The sequence below is a fragment of the Schistocerca cancellata genome, chromosome 2 (genome assembly GCF_023864275.1).
Source record: "Schistocerca cancellata isolate TAMUIC-IGC-003103 chromosome 2, iqSchCanc2.1, whole genome shotgun sequence".
Lineage (NCBI taxonomy): Eukaryota > Metazoa > Arthropoda > Insecta > Orthoptera > Acrididae > Schistocerca > Schistocerca cancellata.
Genome location: NC_064627.1, coordinates 904606340 through 904632416, shown reverse-complemented (window position 1 = coordinate 904632416; position 26077 = coordinate 904606340). Strand labels below are relative to the sequence as shown.

The following is a 26077-nucleotide window of genomic DNA, read 5'->3' as shown; positions in this document are numbered from 1 at the left end:
GACAGTGACTGCTAAACATGTACAGATCGTAGTATCGTCATCAGTGGGTAGAACTGAATATTGAAGTGTTGTAAAACTGTGCACGGGACGGTAGAAAGTGTGTAAGCATTATTGTAATCGTACCCATACGAACGTGTATTTATACGCCAACGACTGAGTTCTGCCGGACATAAGGAATGAAACGAAGAATGGAATAACCGCCTGCAGCAACACATTTCAAGAAAGAGGACGTATCTGCTGCCATTTCATAACTGATCTGCCTCCTTTAATTACGCCACCAGGACCGATGAGCCACCGTTGACATCACAACCTATGGTCATCAAAAAGATAAGTTACTACGTCAAGGGCCCTCCTCTATAAAGACTAAAAACTCTTCAAACACATCCAAATGTAGTTTCGTTTTGCTTTCTACTGAACTTTTCTGAGTATTTGCTTTCCTTAAATAATTGTAGCTCTTGTAACGCGTATTTGCAATCTGTATTGGCCTTATTAATTCGTTTCAGATATTTTATTTCAGTTGTTATTGAGAGTGATTTACGTATTCTTTTGGAAGGATGTGTGCTTTATGAATGTGAACAGTGTTTTCATCAGGTGAATTTAGGTGTTTTGTCGTGATATATGTCACCCCTCGTAAATTGTGGTGTCCACCATTAAAATCCAGAGTGCCCACCAATCACAGTTAGGCAGCTCGTCTCCTATTAGTGCAAGGCACGCTATAGGTTGAAATTTTGAATCTAACAGTTGTCAACTGCGTAAAGTGTGTTTACTTTCATAAGAAGTCATATTACTACATTCTCGCGAGCAGTGCGAGTTTATTCGGCTCTTACTGTTATAACTAAACTAAATTACGGCCACTCCCTTAATTATTTACGAGTTTATTGATTGGCGACTCCATAGAGCGCTGTGTGCACAACGATCATATAAGTAAAATTAGAGGGAAGGTCAGTGTTGGCCGTAAATTTGATGATTTATTGACAGCTAGATCTATTTTCGATCACATAATGATCATCTTCAGTGCTTTAGCGTACAAATTAAAGCTCGTATGCACTGGTGTCAAGTTATTATCAGTAACAAAGGCTATGAAACGATCACAATATTGTGATCTTTCATAGCTTTTGTTAGTGATAATAACTTGGCACCAGTGCCTACGAGTTTTAATTTGTACGGTAAAGCACTTGAAGATAATTATTATGTGCTCGAAAATCGATTCTGCTGTCAATAAATCATCAAAATTACGGCCAACACTGACCTTCCTTCTAATTTACGAGTTTTTTTACGGGAGTTTTCATGTATTATGTTCTTTTGATGTTTGTTGACAAACTATATCGTGGTTGTGTCATTAAGTAAAACTTTTTTCTTTTCAGTGTAAATAATTGAAATTCACTGCGAAAGTTACGCAGAGTGGATATGTCAGAACCGCTTTCTTCAAATATGGTTCAGTTCGTGACACGACTAGGTAACACAGCATGTTACGGCTTAATTTCGTTACACTACAGAGCCATTTTCTTCACAAGCTCTGTTCCATCTCAGTTGAGAATTGTTAGTAGTGAAGTCTTGGTAAAAGCAGTAAATGATAAAGACTTTCTCACTTTCATATAATCGTAAGTAGTTACAGAAGGGAAATGTAAACTGACAAATGGTAACTACAATCAAGTCAGCCTATCTAAATCGTTGAAAATAGGTAAACCATGAGTTTAAAAAATTGTAATTTTTGCGAGACTACTAACAGAATTTTGCAGAGTCAAACGCAATTGAGTTCTTCTGTATTGCAAATACCCTACTAGCAGCGAAAATTATTGTAGTTCCTTTTGAAAAATCGTACTTTGTTTAAACTATTTGCTCGGTAACTATTGAAAGTAGTTATGCGTCATTCAGTGAGATGTACTGACTGGGAGATGCCGTGGGTCAGGTTCAACTGCCTAATTGGGAAGGCCCTTTCCTATCCTTCTCGCACACTGACACCTTTCATTTGCGATGTGAGAGATTTGGCTGTTAAATGTATCTGATACACTTAGATGACTTTAATGAGTGTGTGTGTGTGTGTGTGTGTGTGTGTGTTTTTGTGTGTGTGTCATCTTCGCATTCTAAGGGGGCCTCTGAAATTAACGGCCCTAACCGACGGACGGATCGCTATCCTTAGTGTCACATGGTGTAAGTCCATGAGACACTGGAGAGAAGTCCGTCCCCGCTACCTGAGTGGTCAGCGCGACAGACTGAGAATCCTAAGGGTCCGGGTTCGATTCCCGGCTGGGTCGGAGATATTTCTCCGCTCAGGGACTGGGTATTGTGTTGTCCTAATCATCATCATTTCATCCCCATCGACGCGCAAGGCACCGAAGTGGCGTCAAACTTGCACCCGGCGAACGGTCTAGCCGACGGGAGGCCCTCGTCACGCTTTTTTTTTTTTTTTTTTTTTAACAGCAGAGAAGATTCGTATTTAATTCAGGACTGGCGAACAGGCACTTCACACCACGGCTCACTTTCTTCCTTTCCCGAAAAGCTAAGAGAATCGCCAACAGTGGGTGAGCTACCCAGATAGCCACTGAAGTACCGGCAACGCCTGGCGATACACAGCGTCGGTGGTCTGACGAGAAACTATATTCAACGAGGCAAGCCCGTGGGCTCCCATTTGGGTCAAACAGAATTACGACATCTTAACCAGCTCGGGGACTATCTGAACGGAAGATATTAGCTTCATCTCCCTGTATAACACTAACAGTAAAAATAAAATTTCTACCTGAACGTATCGTACAGGTGAACGCGACCTGCCGCCTCACGCTGGAAACGGAAGACAAGTGGGGCCAGATCTGGGACAACGGGTCCGGGAACGGCTTGATGGGCGCCGTGGTGCGCGATCTGGTGGACGCGAGCTACTCGTCGCTGGGCTACTGGTACTACGAGCACATCTGGCTGGACTACTCGCGCTCCTACTACCGCACCGGCATCACGTGCCTGGCTCCCAGGCCGCGCCCCTTACCCGGCTGGCAGGTGCCGCTGCTGCCCTTCTCTGCGTACCTGTGGGCCGCCGTCGGGGTCTCCGTGCTCGTGGCCACCGCCGCCCTCTTCATCGCCAAGACCAGCTCCACCAAGCTGCTCGGTACGTACTGAAGACCCATATTATCGCCCTCTGTTTTGCTGTGTACTCTTAAAACATTGTTACCACCTCCCTGTTACTGTGCTGGTCCACCTGAGACACCCTGCTAAGCCCGCAGGACAGAACAGGCAGTTTAAGTTGTGGAAAGGGGCCAAATTAAGCGGCTGTCAGTTACACTCGAACATACAACCTTTTATTTTATCAAAAATTACATGTGAGAAGAGAAAGAAAGAAAACATAGATATAGTTTTGGAACTTAAGTAGCAGCTGCATGCGCCGTACAATCCCATGCCTTAAGGGCAAGACCACTTTAATTTAAAAACGACTAAAATCCTATACCCCCCCATGAACCATGGACCTTGCCGTTGGTGGGGAGGCTTGCGTGCCTCAGCGATACAGATGGCCGTACCGTAGGTGCAACCACAACGGAGGAGTATCTGTTGAGAGGCCAGACAAACATGTGGTTCCTGAAGAGGGGCAGCAGCCTTTTCAGTAGTTTCAGGGGCAACAGTCTGGATGATTGTCTGATCTGGCCTTGTAACATTAACCAAAACGGCCGTGCTGTGCTGGTACTGCGAACGGCTGAAAGCAAGGGGAAATTACAGCCGTAATTTTTCCCGAGGACATGCAGCTCTACTGTATGATTAAATGATGATGGCGTCCTCTTGGGTAAAATATTCCGGAGGTAAAATAGTCCCCCATTCGGATCTCCGGGCGGGGACTACTCAGGAGGACGTCGTTATCAGGAGAAAGAAAACTGGCGTTCTACGGATCGGAGCGTGGAATGTCAGATCCCTTAATCGGGCAGGTAGGTTAGAAAATTTAAAAAGGGAAATGGATAGGTTAAAGTTAGATATAGTGGGAATTAGTGAAGTTCGGTGGCAGGACGAACAAGACTTTTGGTCAGGTGATTACAGGGTTATAAATACAAAATCAAATAGGGGTAATGCAGGAGTAGGTTTAATAATGAATAAAAAAATAGGAGTGCGGGTTAGCTACTACAAACAGCATAGTGAACGCATTATTGTGGCCAAGATAGATACGAAGCCCACACCTACTACAGTAGTACAAGTTTATATGCCAACTACCTCTGCAGATGATGAAGAAATAGATGAAATGTATGACGAGATAAAAGAAATTATTCAGGTAGTGAAGTGAGACGAAAATTTAATAGTCATGGGTGACTGGAATTCGTCAGTAGGAAAAGGGAGAGAAGGAAACATAGTAGGTGAATATGGATTGGGGGGAAGGAATGAAAGAGGAAGCCGCGTTGTAGAATTTTGCACAGAGCATAACTTAATCATAGCCAACACTTGGTTCAAGAATCATAAAAGAAGGTTGTATACCTGGAAGAATCCTGGAGATACTAAAAGGTATCAGATAGACTATATAATGGTAAGACAGAGATTTAGGAACCAGGTTCTAAATTGTAAGACATTTCCTGGGGCAGATGTGGATTCTGACCACAATCTATTGGTTATGAACTGCAGATTGAAACTGAAGAAACTGCAAAAAGGTGGGAATTCAAGGAGATGGGACCTGGATAAACTGAAAGAACCAGAGGTTGTAGAGAGTTTCAGGAAGAGCATAAGGGAACAATTGAGAGGAATGGGGGAAAGAAATACAGTAGAAGAAGAATGGGTAGCTCTGAGGGATGAAGTGGTGAAGGCAGCAGAGGATCAAGTAGGTAAAAAGACGAGGGCTAATAGAAATCCTTGGGTAACAGAAGAAATATTGAATTTAATTGATGAAAGGAGAAAATATAAAAATGCAGTAAATGAAGCAGGCAAAAAGAAGTACAAACGTCTCAAAAATGATATCGACAGGAAGTGCAAAATGGCTAAGCAGGGATGGCTAGAGGACAAATGTAAGGATGTGGAGGCTTGTCTCACTAGGGGTAAGATAGATACTGCCTACAGGAAAATTAAAGAGACCTTTGGAGAGAAGGGAACCACTTGTATGAATATCAAGAGCTCAGATGGCAACCCAGTTCTAAGCAAAGAAGGGAAGGCAGAAAGGTGGAAGGAGTATACAGAGGGTTTATACAAGGGCGATGTACTTGAGGACAATATTATGGAAATGGAAGAGGATGTAGATGAAAACGAAATGGGAGATAAGATACTGCGTGAAGAGTTTGACAGATCACTGAAAGACCTGAGTCGAAACAAGGCCCCGGAAGTAGACAACATTCCATTTGAACTACTGATGGCCTCGGGAGAGTCAGTCATGACAAAACTCTACCATCTGCTGAGCACGATGTATGAGACAGGAGAAATACCCTCAGACTTCAAGAAGAATATAATAATTCCAATCCCAAAGAAAGCAGGTGTTGACAGATGTGAAAATTACCGAACTATCAGTTTAATAAGTCACAACTGCAAAATACTAACGCGAATTCTTTACAGACGAATGGAAAATCTGGTAGAAGCTGACCTCGGGGAAGATCAGTTTGGATTCCGTAGAAATGTTGGAACACGTGAGGCAATACTGACCTTACGACTTATCTTAGAAGAAAGATTAAGAAAAGGCAAACCTACGTTTCTAGCATTTGTAGACTTAGAGAAAGCTTTTGACAATGTTAACTGGAATACTCTCTTTCAAATTCTGAAGGTGGCAGGGGTAAAATACAGGGAACGAAAGGCTATTTACAGTTTGTACAGAAACCAGATGGCAGTTATAAGAGACGAGGGGCATGAAAGGGAAGCAGTGGTTGGGAAAGGAGTAAGACAGGGTTTTAGCCTCTCCCCGATGTTATTCAATCTGTATATTGAGCAAGCAGTAAAGGAAACAAAAGAAAAATTCGGAGTAGGTATTAAAATTCATGGAGAAGAAGTAAAAACTTTGAGGTTCGCCGATGACATTGTAATTCTGTCAGAGACAGCAAAGGACTTGGAAGAGCAGTTGAACGGAATGGACAGTGTCTTGGAAGGAGGATATAAGATGAACATCAACAAAAGCAAAACGAGGATAATGGAATGTAGTCAAATTAAGTCGTGTGATGCTGAGGGAATTAGATTAGGAAATGAGACACTTAAAGTAGTAAAGGAGTTTTGCTATTTAGGGAGTAAAATAACCGATGATGGTCGAAGTAGAGAGGATATAAAATGTAGACTGGCAATGGCAAGGAAAGCGTTTCTCAAGAAGAGGAATTTGTTAACATCGAGTATAGATTTAAGTGTCAGGAAGTCATTTCTGAAAGTATTTGTATGGAGTGTAGCCATGTATGGAAGTGAAACATGGACGATAACTAGTTTGGACAAGAAGAGAATAGAAGCTTTCGAAATGTGGTGCTACAGAAGAATGCTGGAGATAAAGTGGGTAGATCATGTAACTAATGAGGAGGTATTGAATAGGATTGGGGAGAAGAGAAGTTTGTGGCACAACTTGACTAGAAGAAGGGATCGGTTGGTAGGACATGTTTTGAGGCATCAAGGGATCACAAATTTAGCATTGGAGGGCAGTGTGGAGGGTAAAAATCGTAGAGGGAGACCAAGAGATGAATACACTAAGCAGATTCAGAAGGATGTAGGTTGCAGTAGATACTGGGAGATGAAGAAGCTTGCACAGGATAGAGTAGCATGGAGAGCTGCATCAAACCAGTCTCAGGACTGAAGACCACAACAACAACAAAATCCAATAAAGCTCAACCAAAATCAGAAATGTAAAAGACAAAGCCTTATCATAAAATACTTTCTTAATTAAGCTGAAGGCCCAAAAAATCTAACACTTTAAGAGCAAAACAACTTAAATTCAAAATCGGCTGAAGGCCCAACACTTAAGACTCAATAACATTCATTTTAAAAATCCCAAACGCTTTACGTAAACAGTTCTTAAAGTAGGCTGAAGGCCCAAACCATCTGACGCCTTAAGGGCAAACAACCTTAAGCTAAAAATCGGCTAGAAGCCATGCAAGTACAAACAACAAGAACAAACAAGAAAAGGCAGTACACTCAAGGGCGCTTAGAAGTTCCGAGGGTCGGCCTGCAATTCGAACACTAACACTCGCTTTGGTGAGACAGGCAGTCGGCCCAACCTTTGTCGATCTGACGACAACCCAACCGCCAGATAGTCAACGGACCCATCGACAAGATAACCTCCGCTTGACCTGAGAGCTTCTGTAAAGTTTGGGAGGTACGAGACGAGGTACTGGCAGAAGTAAAGCTGTGAGGACGGGACGTGAGTTGTGCTTGGGTAGCTCAGTTGGTTTTAGCGTGAGCGGCTGCGGAACTAGAGACGCTTGGTTCAAGTCCTCCCTCCAGTGAAAAGTTTATCGCCGGCATGGTAGCTCAGCGTGTTCGGTCAGAGAGCCGGTTGGCCTCTGTAATAAACAAACTGAGTGAAATGATCAACAAAAAACGAACTTGAATGGATGTCATGTGACGTCCACAACGACCAAACACAACGATCAACAACGAACAAAATGCAAAAAAAAAAAAAAAAAAAAAGTTGCTAGACCACTTGCCCGCGAAAGGCAAAGGTCCCGAGTTCGAGTCTCGGTACGGCACACATTTTTAATCTGCCAGAAAGTTTCATATCAGCTCACACTCCACCGCAGAGTGAAAATCTCATTCTGATAACGTAGAACGTATTGGCGCCCACAACCAATTATACATTGAGCTGTCAAACACCGTGCTGGACAGCGACAACACGATGAGGAAAATACACAGCCTGAATTTACGTCAACGACCATGGCAGGTAACCGGAACGTTAACGGCCACAAGGCTGAAGATTGCTCTGGTGCACTTCAACTCAAACAACCAAATTCAGTTAAACTCCTCCGGAGGGTGGCTGAAATTTGCCAACTTGAAAACACACGTAGTTGCACGCGGGAATATCCCAACAGCCGACAACGAACTCCGAACAACACAATGTGAAGAGTCCTGACTTGCTGGTGGATTAAGTCAAAACTCAACTCTCATGTCCAGGATCGGTGAGCCAAGAAACTTGTAGCAATGGAAACAGCACCACACTCTGACACCGCATAGAGGTTGCCAGCGGCCCGGCCGAACCACAAGCCGTGGAGATTTCCTCGCTGCTCCACGCCAACCGACCAACTGCCCGCACGCAGCCCAGACGGAAACTATAAGCGCCAGGCCAAAGATAATCCTAGGTGCGAATATCGGTACACATCGCTGCTGCCACCGGTGGAAAGAGAGGATAGCATAATCGCTATAACCGCGGGAGACTAAACACAGAATAGCAACCAAGGTTTAAACCAACGCATAGCATGAGCCAGCCACGGCTCACCGCCTTACAACGCAATTAAGCAGCAATCCTTCATGACATGGACTCGATTAACTCACTGGTAGAGTTTTGGAGTTAACAGGTGACGTATGTGTACTCGCCTAGTTGCGAATTACGAGCGTGCAGTTGGTGGGACCACAGCTGATGTCCGATAGCAATCTAGATGTTTTCCGTCAGGTAGAGATCAAGTGATTTTGGTGACTAAGGCATCAACGTGAGTGACATAGACAGTTGCTCTGATGGAAAATTCCATCGCCACTGGCGATAACATCAATCGTCAGTGGATGCAGGTGATCCGCCGTAATGTTCAGAATCGAAAGCTCTTACGGTGCCTTAGATAACCACCACAGTGCCCAAGAAAGCAGGTGAACGTCGTGCGCAGCATAATTCTCCCCTACCAGCAGCCGTCCTTCAGATGGGTCACGTTTAGCGAGGCCGATCCTCTGTATGACTTCTCATCCGGACCCCTTTACAGGCCTGGCGTAGCAGTAAAAGTGATTCATCCGACTTGGCGACGCGTTTCCAACGATGCACGGTCCAATTTTGATGCTCTCGTGCCCACTGCAGTCGTTATTAACGATGTCATTGTGTCAAAACAAGAATACGTAAGGTGTCGTCTTTTGAGGAGCCCCAAGGTCAGTAATACGCACTACATGTCATGTTCCGAAACACTAGTGACCACAATAGTATTGTACTGTTTATGAGATGTAGTACCATGTAGTACCAAGACTTACGGGGTACCACTGCCCTTTGAATTTCAACGTAAGTACAATTATGGTTCATTTGAATGAAAAAGTGAGGACTGAGGTCGGTAGATCTGGCATCTAAGTAAGATCAGCTCCACTGGATTTACAGCTGTCTCAGCCTCTAATAAAGTCGTTATTTGACAGCAGATGAGTTAGCTGAGAAAAGAAATATAAAAACAAAGCCGCCAGTAGAGAATATAGACCAATGAAAAAGAGATTTACATTAAGTTAAATTAGGATAATCGAATCTGGTTAGAGGAGAAATGTAAAGCTGTAAATGCACACCTCATAACGGGAAAGGCAGAATCCGCATATTGAAGACAATGTCAATGAGAGGGAAGAGGAAGTCGAAGGAGATGGCTAATGTAATACTGTGACACGATTCTTACAGAGCACTGAAGGGGAATGTCGGAAAGCTTTAGCCTATTCCATTGTTACTAGCTATTAACATGGAAAAAGAAGTAAAAGAAACAAAGGATAAATTGGGAAAATGATTCAAATTCAAGAAATAGAATTAAGCGCTTCAAGGTAGGATGATGAGGCTATAATTCTGCCTGAGACACCAAAGGTGCTGGAAGGCTGGTATGAGGAATGACGTTCTAGGATGAACTTTTACGGAAATGAAATTAGGCCAATTAAGTCTGAAAATACCACTTTAAAAGTAATAGACTTGTTTTTCATTTTGGCAGTACAATGTAAGGATCGGTCAAAAAGTTCCAGTCTGACGGTGTTGCTGCACTATATGTACAACGTAGCACGACTCCGATGCGGGTGTATAAGCATCGACATGTAGGCAAGGCATTAGTGTGGCATTCGAGTCTTTCCAACGTGAGTGAGGTAAGTGCAGTACTTTGAACAATGGCGACATTATTAACAAAGGCGTTCAAACACGTTCCAACGTACTGGTATCCTTTCCGTCGTTGCCTAAGGACAAACACCGTAGACATCAGTCAGAGAACGAAGAATATTTATTGGGCAGCATGTCTGTTAAAAACCACAGTTGTGGAATGGTGCTCCATCACGTGCTGCTGCTTCCTGACAACTCACGTCCCCATACAGCAAATTTCTTAATTCAGAAGTTACGCCAATTCAGTTGAGGGACACTCGAGCACACACCCTGTAGTCCTGATCTCTCCCTATGCAGGTATAACGTCTTTGGTCCGTCTTTGGTCCCTATGAAAAGGCTATGACGAGGTACGTTGTTTTAACAAGGTTTTCAGCATAGTGCGTCGGCGCGATGATTGCCTCCATGCTCATGGCGATATCGCCTGAATGGCGACTGATTCTGGACCATGCGGCCTTCGAACGGAAACGTCTTGGCCGTCACTCGTAACTAACAAGGTTGGAATTACAAGGGGTATAAAATGCAAGCTGGCAATATCAGTAATGGAGTTCCTGAACAAGAAACATTTGTTCACCACGTTTCCGATGCCCGATTTGCACCTTCTCGTGCCGCGGCTTGTACGATGCTGTTTCGCCGCTACCACCATGTAGCAACACTATCCAGCAGATACTACAGCTCTGACTGTTATGCGTGTATTGCTCTCTGTGTTGATCACATCACAGAAAAGTAATTTGTCTCCGTTATGTCAAATGTTCATATCAGATTTCCACTTAAAATTACTTTTTTTAGTAACGAGAAAACAACTGACATTCTGTTCACACATGTGTCACGTGAAACACCTGACAAATGGTAACTGTTTGGGCTGAATTCGTCTACGCACAGTTACGAATTTGTCAGTACCGTCAGAAACACCTGGTGAGACACCCATTGTAGTCACGTTCATGGATCGTGACAGACTGCCAAAGTAATCAGCAGCAGAGGTCGCAATATGGGAATTCGACTGTTTTCTGAAAACCCTTTTAAATAGTTAATTATGTCATTTTATGCTCACAAATCTATTTTTCTCCTGAATTTCAGGATTCCTTCATGAAAATGGAAATGAAATGAAAATACTTTGAAAGCCTGCTAAAACGCATCATTCGAGTCATGTGATGCCTGTGACATCACTGTCTAGCCCGCAGCACCCACTGTCATAAAGCCAGTTCACAGTGATATCTTCTTTTGGAATTTCCGCAAAATGGGTCACAAACGGTGTATAATACCACACTGTACAAATACATCTATTAAAGTTGCTAAAAAATTGTTTCCGAGTGTTCAAAAGAATGAGAAGATGCGTAAGACATGGTTGAAGTGCACCGGCCAAATGCCACCACGTCGATACACAATGCCCCTTACTCAACTAAAAATCCTTGCACTCTGAATTGAACGTTAATTTACCTGTGAGATATGATTTCCCACTGTTACAAGGATGGATAGCGTCATCCAGCGATATTAAACTCTTAATGAAAATTGTCGTTATACCCAGTGTTATGTATCTCATTCGGTAGCTCAGGTGGATGCCGCCACGGTAGCTCAGCGTGTTCGGTCAGACGGCTGGTTGATAACTGAAAAAAAAAGGCAGACTGAATAAAAGAATGAAGATGGACTTAAACAGCTGTCAAGAGACGTCCGTCTGGACCAAAAGCAACGAGCAAAATGGAAGCAAAGAAAAACTGGTAGACTATCAGCCTTTATAACATGATCGTCTAATTTTATAAGATGATATCGACTGATGCAATTCAGCCAAACCAATATTTTAAATTATTTGTAAAACGACTCGACACTCCTGTCATGAGAAAACCAAATCAAAATTACAAAACTTCACCATCACAAAGAGAATATTTTATGTTTTCCTTGCCGTTTACATGCGCTTACATTTGCGATCGCTGTCCACAGGCGTTACCTACTGAAAGATTTTTCTAGTTAATATGATCATACACGTTTTACTTTATTAGGAACAACAGCTTTTTATCTTCGTACAGTCCAGCTAGGATCGTTATTGTTCAAATTTTTGAAATTTTATCATCTGATATGAAGATAAAGTAAGTTTGCTTCAGACACTGACTTTAGTTTGCACTCACAAACATCAAAGTCCTTACTTTTGTGTTACCTCTATGTTGTACATGCTTTATATCTCTTCCGATACAAAACTACATACTCCTACATCTAGTTGTATTGTGGGTGTATGGCGATATGTGTACTAGTAGCAATGCTGTTCAAAAATTGAATTGTTTGTACGCAAAGTAAATGAATTTATTCTCAGTTGTCCATTTCTCAGACTAAGATTAAACTCAAGCTATATATAATACATCCCACCAACAAAACAGCGGATCCAATAAGTTCTTGCTAACGCTTTTTTCGTATTTTATGTAGAACTTTTTCAAGTATATGACCCTTATAGGATGTGAACCTGTATCCTCCCCATCCCCAGGCACAAACGCTGACCGTTGCGCCACAGAGCGCATTCCCAGTGCACTATCTCTGCTGAGTGTCTTGTGTAGAGGAAATCAGCACTAATATTTGCCAAGAATGACTTTACTGTGCATTGGGTCGTCTTTCATAACCGACAGTCGATAGTCTAGATACAAGATACGAGCCCATTCGCAAAAGATTTGCTGTTCCTTAATTTTGAGCGAGTTTAATGATGTTGCAGGAAGCTGGGAAACAACGTCGGTCCTTGCACATATCGCCGCTATAAATGAGTGGACCATAAACGCATCGACATTCAGGAGGTTGCCACTATCAGCGGTTAGAAAATTCCTTTCTATTGTTGCTTAAAAATTGTAAACTCTTTTTCTATCACCAAGTAGCTGAAGTGTTTGCAGAAGAAGTAGGTAAAAACTTAGTATCTTCTATAGCTTCGTCTTAATACTAGAATGTGACGTTACCAGAGCTTCAGCCAATAAAAATGCTTTTTCGATCCCGTGACCATTTCTTGATAATTAGTGATTTTTAGGCTGCAATTGCACAAAAATAAGAGATATTTTGTGAGAATATTCACCGGTAAATTCTATCTGAATGTGAGAATAACAACAATCCGCACCATATTTTTAACATAGAAAAATAGCCTATTCCAAGGTTGGCGGCGTATGGATAACTTTTGACCCCGTATTTTCGATCCGGTGTAACTTCACTGTCGGATATGAGTCCCTGTTCTTAAATTCATCCTCCTGTAAGACTTAACAGCACTTCGAAATTAGTCGGTACCATTCTGAAACATCTTTGAGAACAGCAATAATCTGTGGAATATAATTACTGGGCTCCTAAATACCTACTGCCTGCAGGTGAGGAAAATGACACAGTGTTGGCCGGCGGGCGGTACTCCACAGTGGAGGACTGCTTCTTCCGCTCTTTGGGCCTGCTGGTGCTGCAGACGCCGGACGTGGAGCGGCGCCACACTCGTGTCGTGGGCCCCACGCGCCACGTGCTCTCGTGGCTGTTAATCGCCTACCTGCTCGTCACCGCCAGCTACGGCAGCGGACTCTCCTCCGTGCTCACCATTCCCAGGTACAAAATAGACTGCACCCATCAACTGAATTATTTCTGTGAAGCATCAGTAGCTTTTCATTGCTGTTTTGCAGCTATTGTAAGAGACAGTCAAACGAATACTAGACAGACAGGAAAAAGGTACATAAACTGTTTATTATTTCAAAATTAATCTCCATAGCTCTTAATACACTTATCCCACTGTGAAACAAGACTATCAATGCCTTCTTGGTGTGGTTTGACATTTAAAATACAGTACTCTATATTTATAGTTTGTCACATAAATGTAAAATTTGCAACGTATCTTAAGTACTTTAGACAGGTGTAATGTAGTGAGATCTGTGCCCGTTTGCAGCAGGTTCCCTTTTTCATTCAGCTGTGAGTTCATAGTATATCTAATTAGATTGTCCTACACAAGAACGGAATAATATATGTATGTATTAATTAAAAGTTAATCAATTAATTATGTATTATAATGATGTGCCGTAACTAGCAGTTTTTATTTTTACTAATGCAGTTCTCATGCTGTAAATTGGAATGAATCTACGTGTACCATTGAGTGATCTGCAGTAACTTACCAGGTACTGCATACTGCACCTAATACATATACACAGCGATGTCCATTGATCGTGACCGGGCCAAATATCTCACGAAATAAGCATCAAACAAAAAAACTACAAAGAACGAAACTTGTCTAGCTTGAAGGGGGAAACTAGATGGCGCTACGGTTCGCCCGCTAGATGGCGCTGCCATAGGTCAAAAGGATATCAACAGCGATTTTTTAAATAGGAACCCCCATTTTTTATTACATATTAGTGCAGTACGTAAAGATATATGAATGTTTTAGTTGGACCACTTTCTTCGCTTTGCGATAGATGGCGCTGTAATAGTCACGAATGAATGGCTCACAATTTTAGACGAACAGTTGGTAACAAGTAGATTTTTTAAAATAAAATACAGAACGTAGGTAAGTTTGAACATTTTATTTCGGTTGTTACACTGTGATACATGTACCTTTATGAACTTATCATTTCTGAGAACGCATGCTGTTACGGCGTGATTACCTGTAAATACCACATTAATGCAATAAATGCTCAACATTATGTGCGTCAACCTCAATGCATTTGGCAATACGTGTAACGACATTCCTCTCAAAAGCGAGTAGTTCGCCTTCCGTAATGTTTGCACATGCATTGACAATGCGCTGACGCATGTTGTCAGGCGTAGTCGGTCGATCACGATAGCAAATATCCTTCAACTTTCCCCACAGAAACAAAACCGGGGACGTCAGTCCGGTGAATGTGCGGGACATGGTATGGTGCTTCGACAACCAATCCACCTGTCATGAAATTTGTTATTCAATACCGCCTCAACCGCACGCGAGCTATGTGCTGGACATCCATCATGTTGGAACTACATCGCCATACTGTCATGCAGTGAAACATCTTGTAGTAACATCGGTAGAACATTACGTAGGAAATCAACATATATTGCACGATTTAGATTGCCAAAAATAAAATGGGGGCCAATTATCCTTCGTCCCATAATGTCGACCCATACATAAATCCGCCAAGGTCGCTGATATTCCACTTGTCGTGGCCATCGTGGATTTTCCGTTGCCCAATAGTGCATATTATGCTGGATTACGTTACCACCACCCGTAATTTCTCTTGTGCCCAGTGGCAGAAGTGTACATGACGTTCAAAGTCGTCGCCATGCAATTCCTGGTGCATAGAAATATGGTACGGGTGCAATCGATGTTGATGTAGTATTCTCAGCATCGTTGTTTTTGAGATCCCCGATTCTCGCGCAGTTTGTCTGCTACTGATGCGGGGATTAGCCGCGACAGCAGCTAAAACGCCTTCTTCGGCATCATCTTTTGTTGCAGGTCGTGGTTGACGTTTCACATGTGGCTGAACACTTCCTGTTTGCTTAAATAACGTAATTATCCGGCGAACGATCCGGACACTTGGATGATGTCCTGCAGGATACCGAGTAGCATACATAGCACACGCCCGTTGGGAATTTTGATCACAATAGCCATACATCAACACGATATCGACCTTTTGCGCAATTGGTAAACGGTCCATTTTAACACGGGTAATGTATCACGAAGCAAAAACCGTCCGCATTGTCGGATGTTACGTGATACCACACACTTGTAAGTTTGTGACTACTACAGTGCCATCTATAACAAAGCGAAAAAAGTGGTCCAAACTAAAACATTCATATTTATTTACGTACTACACGAATGTGTAATAAAAGTGGTGGTTCCTGTTTAAGAAAACGCAATCTATATCCGTTTGACCTACGTTAGCGCCATCTAGCGGGCCAACCATAGCGCCATCTGGTTTCCCCCTTCAAGCTAGACGAGTTTCGTTCTTTGTAGCTTTTTCGTTTGATGCTTATTTCGTTAGATATTTGACCCACTTACTATCAATGGACCACCCTGTATATTACTTATCAGGCATTGATACTGCAGACAATTCATGTACACTCCTGGAAATGGAAAAAAGAACACATTGACACCGGTGTGTCAGACCCACCATACTTGCTCCGGACACTGCGAGAGGGCTGTACAAGCAATGATCACACGCACGGCACAGCGGACACACCAGGAACCGCGGTGTTGGCCGTCGAATGGCGCTAGCTGCGCAGCATTTGTGCACCGCCGCCGTCAGTGTCAGCCAGTTTGCCGTGGCATACGGAGCTCCATCGCAGTCTTTAACACTGGTAGCATGCCGCGACAGCGTGGACGTGAACCGTATGTGCAGTTGACGGACTTTGAGCGAGGGCGTATAGTGGGCATGCGGGAGGCCGGGTGGACGTACCGCCGAATTGCTCAACACGTGGGGCGTGAGGTCTCCACAGTACATCGATGTTGTCGCCGGACCCAACGACGCACAGATGCACGCCAAGACCGTAGGATCCTACGCAGTGCCGTAGGGGACCGCACCGCCACTTCCCAGCAAATTAGGGACACTGTTGCTCCTGGGGTATCGGCGAGGACCATTCGCAACCGTCTCCATGAAGATGGGCTACGGCCCCGCACACCGTTAGGCCGTCTTCCGCTCACGCCCCAACATCGTGCAGCCCGCCTCCAGTGGTGTCGCGACAGGCGTCAATGGAGGGACGAATGGAGATGTGTCGTCTTCAGCGATGAGAGTCGCTTCTGCCTTGGTGCCAATGATGGTCGTATGCGTGTTTGGCGCCGTGCAGGTGAGCGCCACAACCAGGACTGCATACGACCGAGGCACACAGGGCCAACACCCGGCATCATGGTGTGGGGAGCGATCTCCTACACTGGCCGTACACCACTGGTGATCGTCGAGGGGACACTAAATAGTGCACGGTACATCCAAACCGTCATCGAACCCATCGTTCTACCATTCCTAGACCGGCAAGGGAACGTGCTGTTCCAACAGGACAATGCACGTCCGCATGTATCCCGTGCCACCCAACGTGCTCTAGAAGGTGTAAGTCAACTACCCTGGCCAGCAAGATCTCCGGATCTGTCCCCCATTGAGCATGTTTGGGACTGGATGAAGCGTCGTCTCACGCGGTCTGCACGTCCAGCACGAACGCTGGTCCAACTGAGGCGCCAGGTGGAAATGGCATGGCAAGCCGTTCCACAGGACTACATCCAGCATCTCTACGATCGTCTCCATGGGAGAATAGCAGCCTGCATTGCTGCGAAAGGTGGATATACACTGTACTAGTGCCGACATTGTGCATGCTCTGTTGCCTGTGTCTATGTGCCTGTGGTTCTGTCAGTGTGATCATGTGATGTATCTGACCCCAGGAATGTGTCAATAAAGTTTCCCCTTCGTGTGACAATGAATTCACGGTGTTCTTATTTCAATTTCCAGGAGTGTATATATACCTAGTATGTTACTTACCAGATACCCCATAAATGAGTAGCATTTCCACCTTCTCTTCGTTGGTGTACATTCGACTCACACAGCTCTTGAACTGACAATGGTTGACGGAATGACGGGTGTGCACTCTACTTATGTTTACATTTGTCCTCTGTCAACGTTAGCACGTGGATGTGTTCCATTACCCCGAGTACCTGCACTAAGCGCTGGGTGCGTCAACGTCAGTGTTGTGTTATGCAATTAATAACGTTGTGGTTCAGTGAATGGCACACTCTGACACATTTTTGAATAGGTCGTTAGGAGAGGAAATGAATTACCGAATAGAAAATTCAGGGTGCCAGTTAAAAAAGTCATACCACTGTTTATATCTTTGTAAAATATAAAGCTACAACTAATGCAATCATGCTGATTGATATCCCTCTGACGGCTAAACAACACATCAAAAATGTGTCACAGTGTACCATTCACTGAAACACAACGTTATTAATTACATAACAGAACACTGTCGTTGACGCTCCCAGCGCTTAGTGCAGGTACTCGCAGAAATGGAACACATCCACGTGCTGACGCTAACAGAGGACAAATGTAAACATAAGTAGAATGCACACCCGTCATTCCGACAACCATCGTCAGTTGAAGAGTTGTATGAGTAGAATCAACACCAACAAAGAGAAGGTAGAAATGCTACGCATTTACGGGGAATGTGAGTTAGTATAACTGTAATTGTAATACTGTTTTCTTATGTGCGGTTACATTTAGTACAGTAATTTATTGTTTGACAGGCTGTCTTCCCTACAAACTGCATCGACATAACGTGTCTTTCGTTGTTCTTGTTGAAGGTAGGCGAAATGCTACGCAGACAGCGGAACTGTACAGAGAGATAATATCCTGACAAGAATCCACCTTCGCGACGGATGTTTTCTCATCTTGTTGCGAAGTTTCGGGAAACTGGAAGTTTCAACCCACGCCAACGCAATCGTCGTAGCACTATCACAGACGAAACTGCCGAAGTTACTGTTCTCACTTCCGTTGCTACGAATCCACAAGTGAGCACACGACAGCTTGAACACGAGATTCGCATTCCTAAAACCAGTGTACATCCTATTCTTACACGTCACCGGTTCCATCCTTACCATGTATACCTACATCAAGAATTGCATGGGAATGATTTCCAGAATCATGTTCAGTTCAGTCAGTATTTGCTGACGAATTATCCTTCTCAAACAAAGGACAGGTAGATACAAGGAACATGCATTGTTGGTTCAGCGACAACCCACGATGGATTACACAGGTGGAACAACAGCGTCAGTGGAGAGTTAACGTTTGGTGTGGGATGCTTGGTACTACAATTATTCGCCCTTATTTCACCAACCGTAGTCTAAACGGCACAGCGTAAGCCAACTTTCTCAGACGAATTCTTACTCCTCTTCTGGATGAAGTGCCACTAAGAACCGGAATGCTTATGTGGTATCAACACGGTGGATGTCCAGCACATAAAGCCTCGCGTTCACGTCATGTTCTGAACCGAAGGTATCCTGCCAGATGGATTGGTCGAGTAAGAACAGTTACTTGTCCCGCTAGGTCTCCTGATTTACGTCCTCTGGACTTTTTTCTTTGGGATGCATTTAAGACGTTGTCTATCGTGATATTCCAACACCTCCAGAAGACATGCAGGAACGTATCGTGCTTGCTTGTAATTCTCTTCAGCAGGCAACACTGGAAGCTGTAAATAATTCTTTCATTGAACGAGTGCACCTGTGTGTCGGTGTCCAGGGTCACCACTTTGAGCACCTTTAAATGTTCGACTCCCGGGAAATGGTACAGGAGATTCAAGGTCAGTTTTGTGTTATGTTTTTACTTGGCTTTCATTTGTTTTCTGACGACTCATCTACATCTACATACATACTCTGCAATCCACCATACGGTTCGTGGCGGAGGGTACCTCGTACCACAACTAGCATCTTCTCTCCCTGTTCCACTCCCAAACAGAACGAGGGAAAAATGACTGCCTATATGCCTCTGCACGAGCCCTAATCTCTCTTGTCTTTGGGGTCTTTCCGCGAAATATAAGTTGGCGGCAGTAAATTTGTACTGCAGTCAGCCGAAAATGCTGTTTCTCTAAATATCCTCAGTAGCGATTCACGAAAAGAACGCCTCCTTTCCTCTAGAGACTCCCACCCGAGTTCCTGAAGCGTTTCCGTAACACTCGCGGGATGATCAAACCTACCAGTATCAAATCTAGCAGCCCACCTCTGAATTGCTTCTATGTCCTACCTCAATCCAATCTGATAGGGATCCCAAACGCTCGAGCAGTACTCAAAAATAGGTCGTATTAGTGTTTTATAAGCTGTCTCCTTTACAGATGAACCACATCTTCCTAAAATTCTACCAATGAACCGAAGACGACTATCCACCTTCCCCACAACTGCCATTACATGCTTGTCCCACTTCATATCGCTCTGCAATGTTACGCCCAAATATTTAAACGAAGTGACTGTGTCAAGCGCTACACTACTAATGGAGTATTCAAACATAACAGGATTCTTTTTCCTATTCATCTGCATTAATTTACATTATCTATATTTAGAGTTAGCTGTCATTCTTTACACCGATCACAAATCCTGTCTAAGTAGTCTTGTATCCTGCTACAGTCACTCAGCCGGCCGGAGTGCCCGAGCGGTTCTAGGCCCGTCAGTCTGGAACCGCGCGACCGCTACGGTCGCAGGTTCGAATCCTGCCTCGGGCATGGATGTGTGTGATGTCCTTAGGTTAGTTAGGTTTAAGTAGTTCTAAGTTCTAGGGGACTGATGACCTCAGATGTTAAGTCCCATAGTGCTCAGAGCCATTTGAACCATTTGAACCACAGTCACTCATCGACGACACTTTCCCGTACACCACAGCATCATCAGCAAACAGCCGCACATTGCTATCCACCGTATCCAAAAGATCATTTATGTTGATAGAAAACAACAGCCGACCAAAATGGTTCAAATGGCTCTGAGCACTATGGGACTCAACTTCTGAGGTCATTAGTCCCCTAGAACTTAGAACTAGTTAAACCTAACTAACCTAAGGACATCACAAATATCCATGCCCGAGGCAGGATTCGAACCTGCGACCGTAGCGGTCTTGCGGTTCCAGACTGCAGCGACTTTAACCGCACGGCCACTTCGGCCGGCAACAGCCGACCCACCACACTTCCCTGGGGCACTCAAGATGATACCCTCACCTCCGATGAACACTCACCATCGAGGACAACGTACTGGGTCTTTCAGCCACTCACATATTTGGAAACCAATCCCATATGCTCCTACCTTAGTTAGGAGTCTGCAGTGGGGCACCGAGTCAAACGCTTTCCGGAAATCAAGGAATATGGCATCCGTCTGATACTCTTCATCCATGGTTCGCAAGATATCATGTGAAAAAAGGGCGAGTTGCGTTTCGCAGGAGCGATGCTTTCTAAAGCTGTGCTGATGCATGGACAGTAACTTCTCTGTCTCAAGGAAATTCATCATATTCGAACTGAGAATATGTTCGAGAATCCTGCAACAAACCGATGTCAAGGATATTGGTCAGTAATTCTGAGGATCCGTTCTTCTACCCCTTCTTATACACAGGCGTCACATGCGCTTTTTTCGCGTCGCTCAGGACTTTACGTTGGGCAAGAGATTCGCGATAAATGCAAGCTAAGTAAGGAGCCAATGCAGTAGAGTACTCTCTGTAAAACCGAATTGGAATCCCATCAGGACCTGGCGATTTATTTATTTTCAACCCATTCAGCTGCTTCACAACCCAAGGGATGTATATCACTATGTCCTCCATACGGGAATCTGTACGAGAGTCAAACGGCGGTATGTTTGTACGATCCTCCTGCGTGAAAGGTCTCTCAAATGCTAAATTTAAAATTTCAGCTTTCGTTTTGCTGTCTTCCGTTGCCAGGCCAGAGTGATCAGTAAGTGACAGGATGGAAGCCTTCGACCCGCTTACCGATTTTACGTAAGACCAGAATTTTCTTGGGTTTTCAGCAAGATCTTTTGCTAAGGTATGACGGTGGTAGTGGTTGTATGCTTCGCGCGTCGCTCTTTTTACAGCAGCACGAATCCCTACTAACTTTTGCCTTTCCTCATTCTCCCGATCTCTCTTGTACCACGAGTGCAACTGTCTTTGCTTCCTGAGCATTCTCCGAGTTGCGCTGTTGAACCAAGGTGGGTCTTTGCCGTCCGTAGCTCACTTTTTCGGCACATACTTCCCCAATACGTGATTTACTATGTGTTTAAAATTTGCCCGTAATTCTTCCACGTTCATCGTACCGGAAGTGAATGAAGTCGATTTGTTTACTAATTGTGATGCTAACAACTGCTTATCTGCTCTTTCTAGTAAGAATACTCTCCTAGCCTTCGTAACCATAGTCGTAATGACAACATCATGATCACTAATCCCTGTCTCAACACTGACACCGTCGATGAGGTCTGGTCTGTTCGTGGCTACCAGATCTAAAATATTTCCATTACGCGTTGGCTGTCGATTTAACTGCTCAAGACAGTTTTCGGATAATGGGTTCAAAAGTAATTCACACGACGGCTTGTCTGTACCACCTGTAATGAATCCATAGACATCCCAATATATACTAGGTAGGTTGAAGTCGCCTCCGACTAATATAGCATGAGCCGGGTACTTCCGCGATACATAGTGTAGACTCCCTTTGAATGATTCTAGAACTGTCACGGTGCAACCTGGTGGCCGGTAATAACACCCACCAATTAACTTTATTTCTCCTAGCCCTGTTAAACGCAACCAGATAACTTCTCAATCACACTCTACTTCGACCTCAGTAGACACAATATTTTTGTCAACTGCAATGAAGACACCACCTCATACGGTGTCTAATCTGTCTTTCCGATACACATTCCAATCCTCACTAAATATTTTATAACTTCCTATCTCAGGGTTCATCTAGGTCTGTCCCGAGAATAATTTGCGAGCCACACGCTTCCTGGAGGGCAGTAGATTCAGGAGCTTTATTCCGAACACTCTGAAAATTTACTGAAAATATCTTGATAGCTGAAGTGTCTTTACACTGCGCGAGTCCTGATTTTCCTGCCTGCACGTCGACTGGTGAGTGTTCATCAGGACATCTCGCACTACTGCCTAGCCTAAAAAATCCCCATGTGCACGCGACAAGTACTCTGCTACCCGAGTAGCCGCTTCCTTTGTGTAGTGCACCCATGACCAATCTAGGGGCGTCCTACAATTCCACACCCAATAGCGCAAGTCTAGAAATCTGCAGCCGATACCGTCACAGAGTCGACGAAGCCTCTGGCTGAGACCCTCCACTCGGCTCCAAACCAAAGCACCCCGGTCAACTCTTGGAAGGATGCTGCAAATGGAGAGTTTTGCTTGCACCGCGTGTGCGAGGCGAGCGGTATTCACCAAAACCGCCAGACGCCTGTACGAACTGAGGATCGTCTCAGAACCCAAGCGACAGGTATCATTGGTGCCGACGTGAGCAACTACTTGCAGACGACTGCACCCCTCACGCTTGATAGCCGCAGCAAGGCCGCCTCCACGTCTTGGATGAGGCCCCCCGGCAGACAAACAGAGTGCACGTTGGAATTCTTTCCAGCCCTGTACGCTATTTCCCTAAGGGGCTCCATCACCCGCCTAACGTTTGAACTCCCAATAACCAGCAAGCCTTTGCCCCCGTGTGCCTGCTCGGGCCCTGCTGAAGGAGCGGCCACCTGCCCACTGACAGGATGAACAGGCGAGGCCAGCCGGCCAGCCTCCACATTGACCTTCGCCTCGAGCGACGCGAACGCGCTGCAGTCCGCCACTCACCCTGAGGTGAGGGCGGCCCCAACGCGCCGGGTACACTAGAAGGTACCTCGGCGGCTGAGTCAGCGGACGCAGCAAGCGACACCTGGGGTGTCTCAGGCGACGCGCCAGATCCTCCGCCGTCGCTGCACCTCGAGGCAGCAGCCTGAAGGCGGCTGACCGTGGCCAACAACACGCTCAGCTGCTCGCGAACTGCGGCCAGCTCTTCCTGCGCCGGCACACAGCACGCACACACCCTGTCCATGCTACTGCTAACATCTGGACGTATAGAGTTGCGACAAATAATACAGCAATATGCGACTGCATCGTTACGTGACCAGCGCCAGATTGAGCTGCGATATATGAACAATTACTTACGAACTAAGCAATCAAGTGACCATGACTACGCCACTATACAAATATTACAATGCGATCCTACCCCTGTCTTAGTACAAATGACAAACGCCTACGCGATGTTACACTCTACCGTTATTAAAATTTTATACTACCCCTTTCTAATTCGAAAATCGCAAAGTTCCGAAAAATTTCATCACGCAAGCACACAAACACACAAAGTAATTTGAATTATACCTGCGGAACTAATACGAAAAACTGAATATACGACTAGTTTCTGCTACTGCTGCTCGCACACGTCACTCTGCAAGCACAGATGAAACTGCACTGGCCTCTGTCTGCTGCTAACTGACTCTACGAAATAAACATAAAGCACTGGCTGTCTAAAACAAACAACTGGCTAACGACTCCGCGAATTTATACTTTACAGCTATCAATAAGCAATATAACTCCTCTCAAATACGAGAATACGCAAGGATTTTATGTAATTAAATATGAAAGCGCACAAACACTCGGAAAGAAATTAAGAATCAAACTACAAAACAAATATGAAAGCTAAGTATGCGACTCGCTGATGCACTGTTGCTGCACTACCGCTGCACTGACTCAAGCAAGAGGACGAGTTTGTGATCCCAGGCTCAAAGTCAGTGTTGTGTTATGTAATTAATAACGTTGTGTTTCAGTGAATGGTACACTGTGATACATTTTTGAATAGGCCTTTAGGAGAGGAAATGAATTACCGAAAAAAAATTCAGGGTGCCATTTGAAAACGTCATAGCGCTGTTCATATTTTTGTAAAAAACAAAGCTACTACGAAGGCAATCATGCTGAATGCCGTCTCCCTGAGAGCTAAAGAACATTTGCTTGAAATATTTTGTAATTTGCATCTGGACAAACAGTTATTTCGAGTGGTCAAGATAAATGGGACACCCTGTATATAGGTAAGTCACAATACATCGTTCAGTGGCATACTTCAATTCATCTCCACTATATGTATCGCATGAGAACTGCATGAAAAAACTAAAAATTTCTGGTAGTTACTGCACATCATTATATATACGAGGGTTGGAACTTTAATAGTGGCAGGTATTTATTTACAGCTCGTGCAAAATGGATATTTGTTTCAAAGTTTTGCTGATCTTAAATGTAGTCAGCAGCATTGTGTATAACCCGTTGCCAGCGATTTAGAAGTCGTAGGATACTCTTAGCAGTGCCAGTTGTGCTGACAGTTTGAGTGGCGCGGTCTATTGCCCGACGAATTTGTCGCAGTTCTAAAGCGAATGCCGTGAAGTGTTTCCTTCAGTTTAGAAATCGAGTTGAACTCACGAGCGCTTAAGTCAGGGGAGTGCAGTGGGTGGTATAGCACTTAGCAGCCCCATCAGTCAAACAAATCAGTAACAGCTTGCACTGTACGTGCTTGAACATTGCCCTGCAAAACGATGGTCAGGTCCTGCAGAAAGTGTCATCACTTCTGTCTCTATGCTGTTTATGTTTGGAACACAACCTACGACCAGCTTCGAGACAGAAGTGATGACATTTTCTGCAGGACCTGAGCATCATTTTGCAGGACAATGATCAAACACGTACACTGCAAGCTGTTTGTTTGACTGATGGGGCTGCTAAATGCTATACCACCTACTGCACTCCCCTGACTTTAGTCCTCGTAAGTTCAACTCGATTTCTAAACTGAAGGAAACACTTCACGGCATTCGCTTGAGAACTGCTTCAAATTCGTCGGGCAATAGACCGCGCCGCTCAAACTGTTAGCACAACTGGCACTGCTAAGAGTATCCTAAGACTTCCACATCACTGGCAACGGGTTATACACAATGCTGCTGACTACTTTGAAGGTCAGTGAAGGTCAGTAAAACTTTAAAACAATTATATATATATATAGATTGCACATCATTCAGTAGCACATGTAAATATGTAAATTTCTTTCCAGTATTATTTATGACTGGAATGGCCCTGTTCCAACATTCACCCTAGTAGGATAGGAAGCCGGCAGCAACTGTAGAAGAAACGGCCCAACACATGAAAAGACAGATAAAAAATGTTCTTCCCTTAACGACGCATGCTGCATCGGTCGGTCGGTAGGTGAGTACAGCAAGGCAGAATTGTAATGCCTGTAGCAAAACTCTTGATTACCTTCACAAAAGGAATTAGTTGCAGAGGTGTGCGAAATCGATCTACCCGTAGATTACCCGTGTTTACTATCACGTGTAGTCTATTGCTTATAGCGAGTTAATGTGTATTAAATTATATTTTATTGCGCCGAGAACGTATTTAATCGTTCCTCTCCTGTTATCACATGTGACTGTCAGACGTTTGTAACGCCGAACTCAACGAGTTTATTTCTTGTCCACTTCAAAGGTGTGGCACTGGTATCTCGTTACAATAAACTTGGCAAAGGCTGAAACGTCGGGCTTGTGGTTCAGTGACCGGCCATTGTGAACAAAACGCTGGCGTTGCTGTAGCGCTGTAATTTAAACAGTCGACAGTGTACCTCAGTACTTAACCGTCATCTTAATCCTATGAGTACACGTCGCGTGTTCAAAGTGTTAGTTGTGTGAATTGCGCA

General features: G+C 44.3%; 1 protein-coding gene across 1 annotated transcript in view; it reads left to right on the top strand.

Annotated features, from left to right (window-relative positions):
• Positions 1–26077, top strand: part of LOC126159804 (uncharacterized) — a 104997-nt gene that overhangs the window by 38156 nt on the left and 40764 nt on the right. Inside the window, exons 3-4 of the mRNA XM_049916598.1 lie at positions 2755–3097; positions 13252–13474. Coding sequence (XP_049772555.1) covers positions 2755–3097; positions 13252–13474 — 566 coding nt within the window. The remainder of the gene's footprint in view (positions 1–2754; positions 3098–13251; positions 13475–26077) is intronic.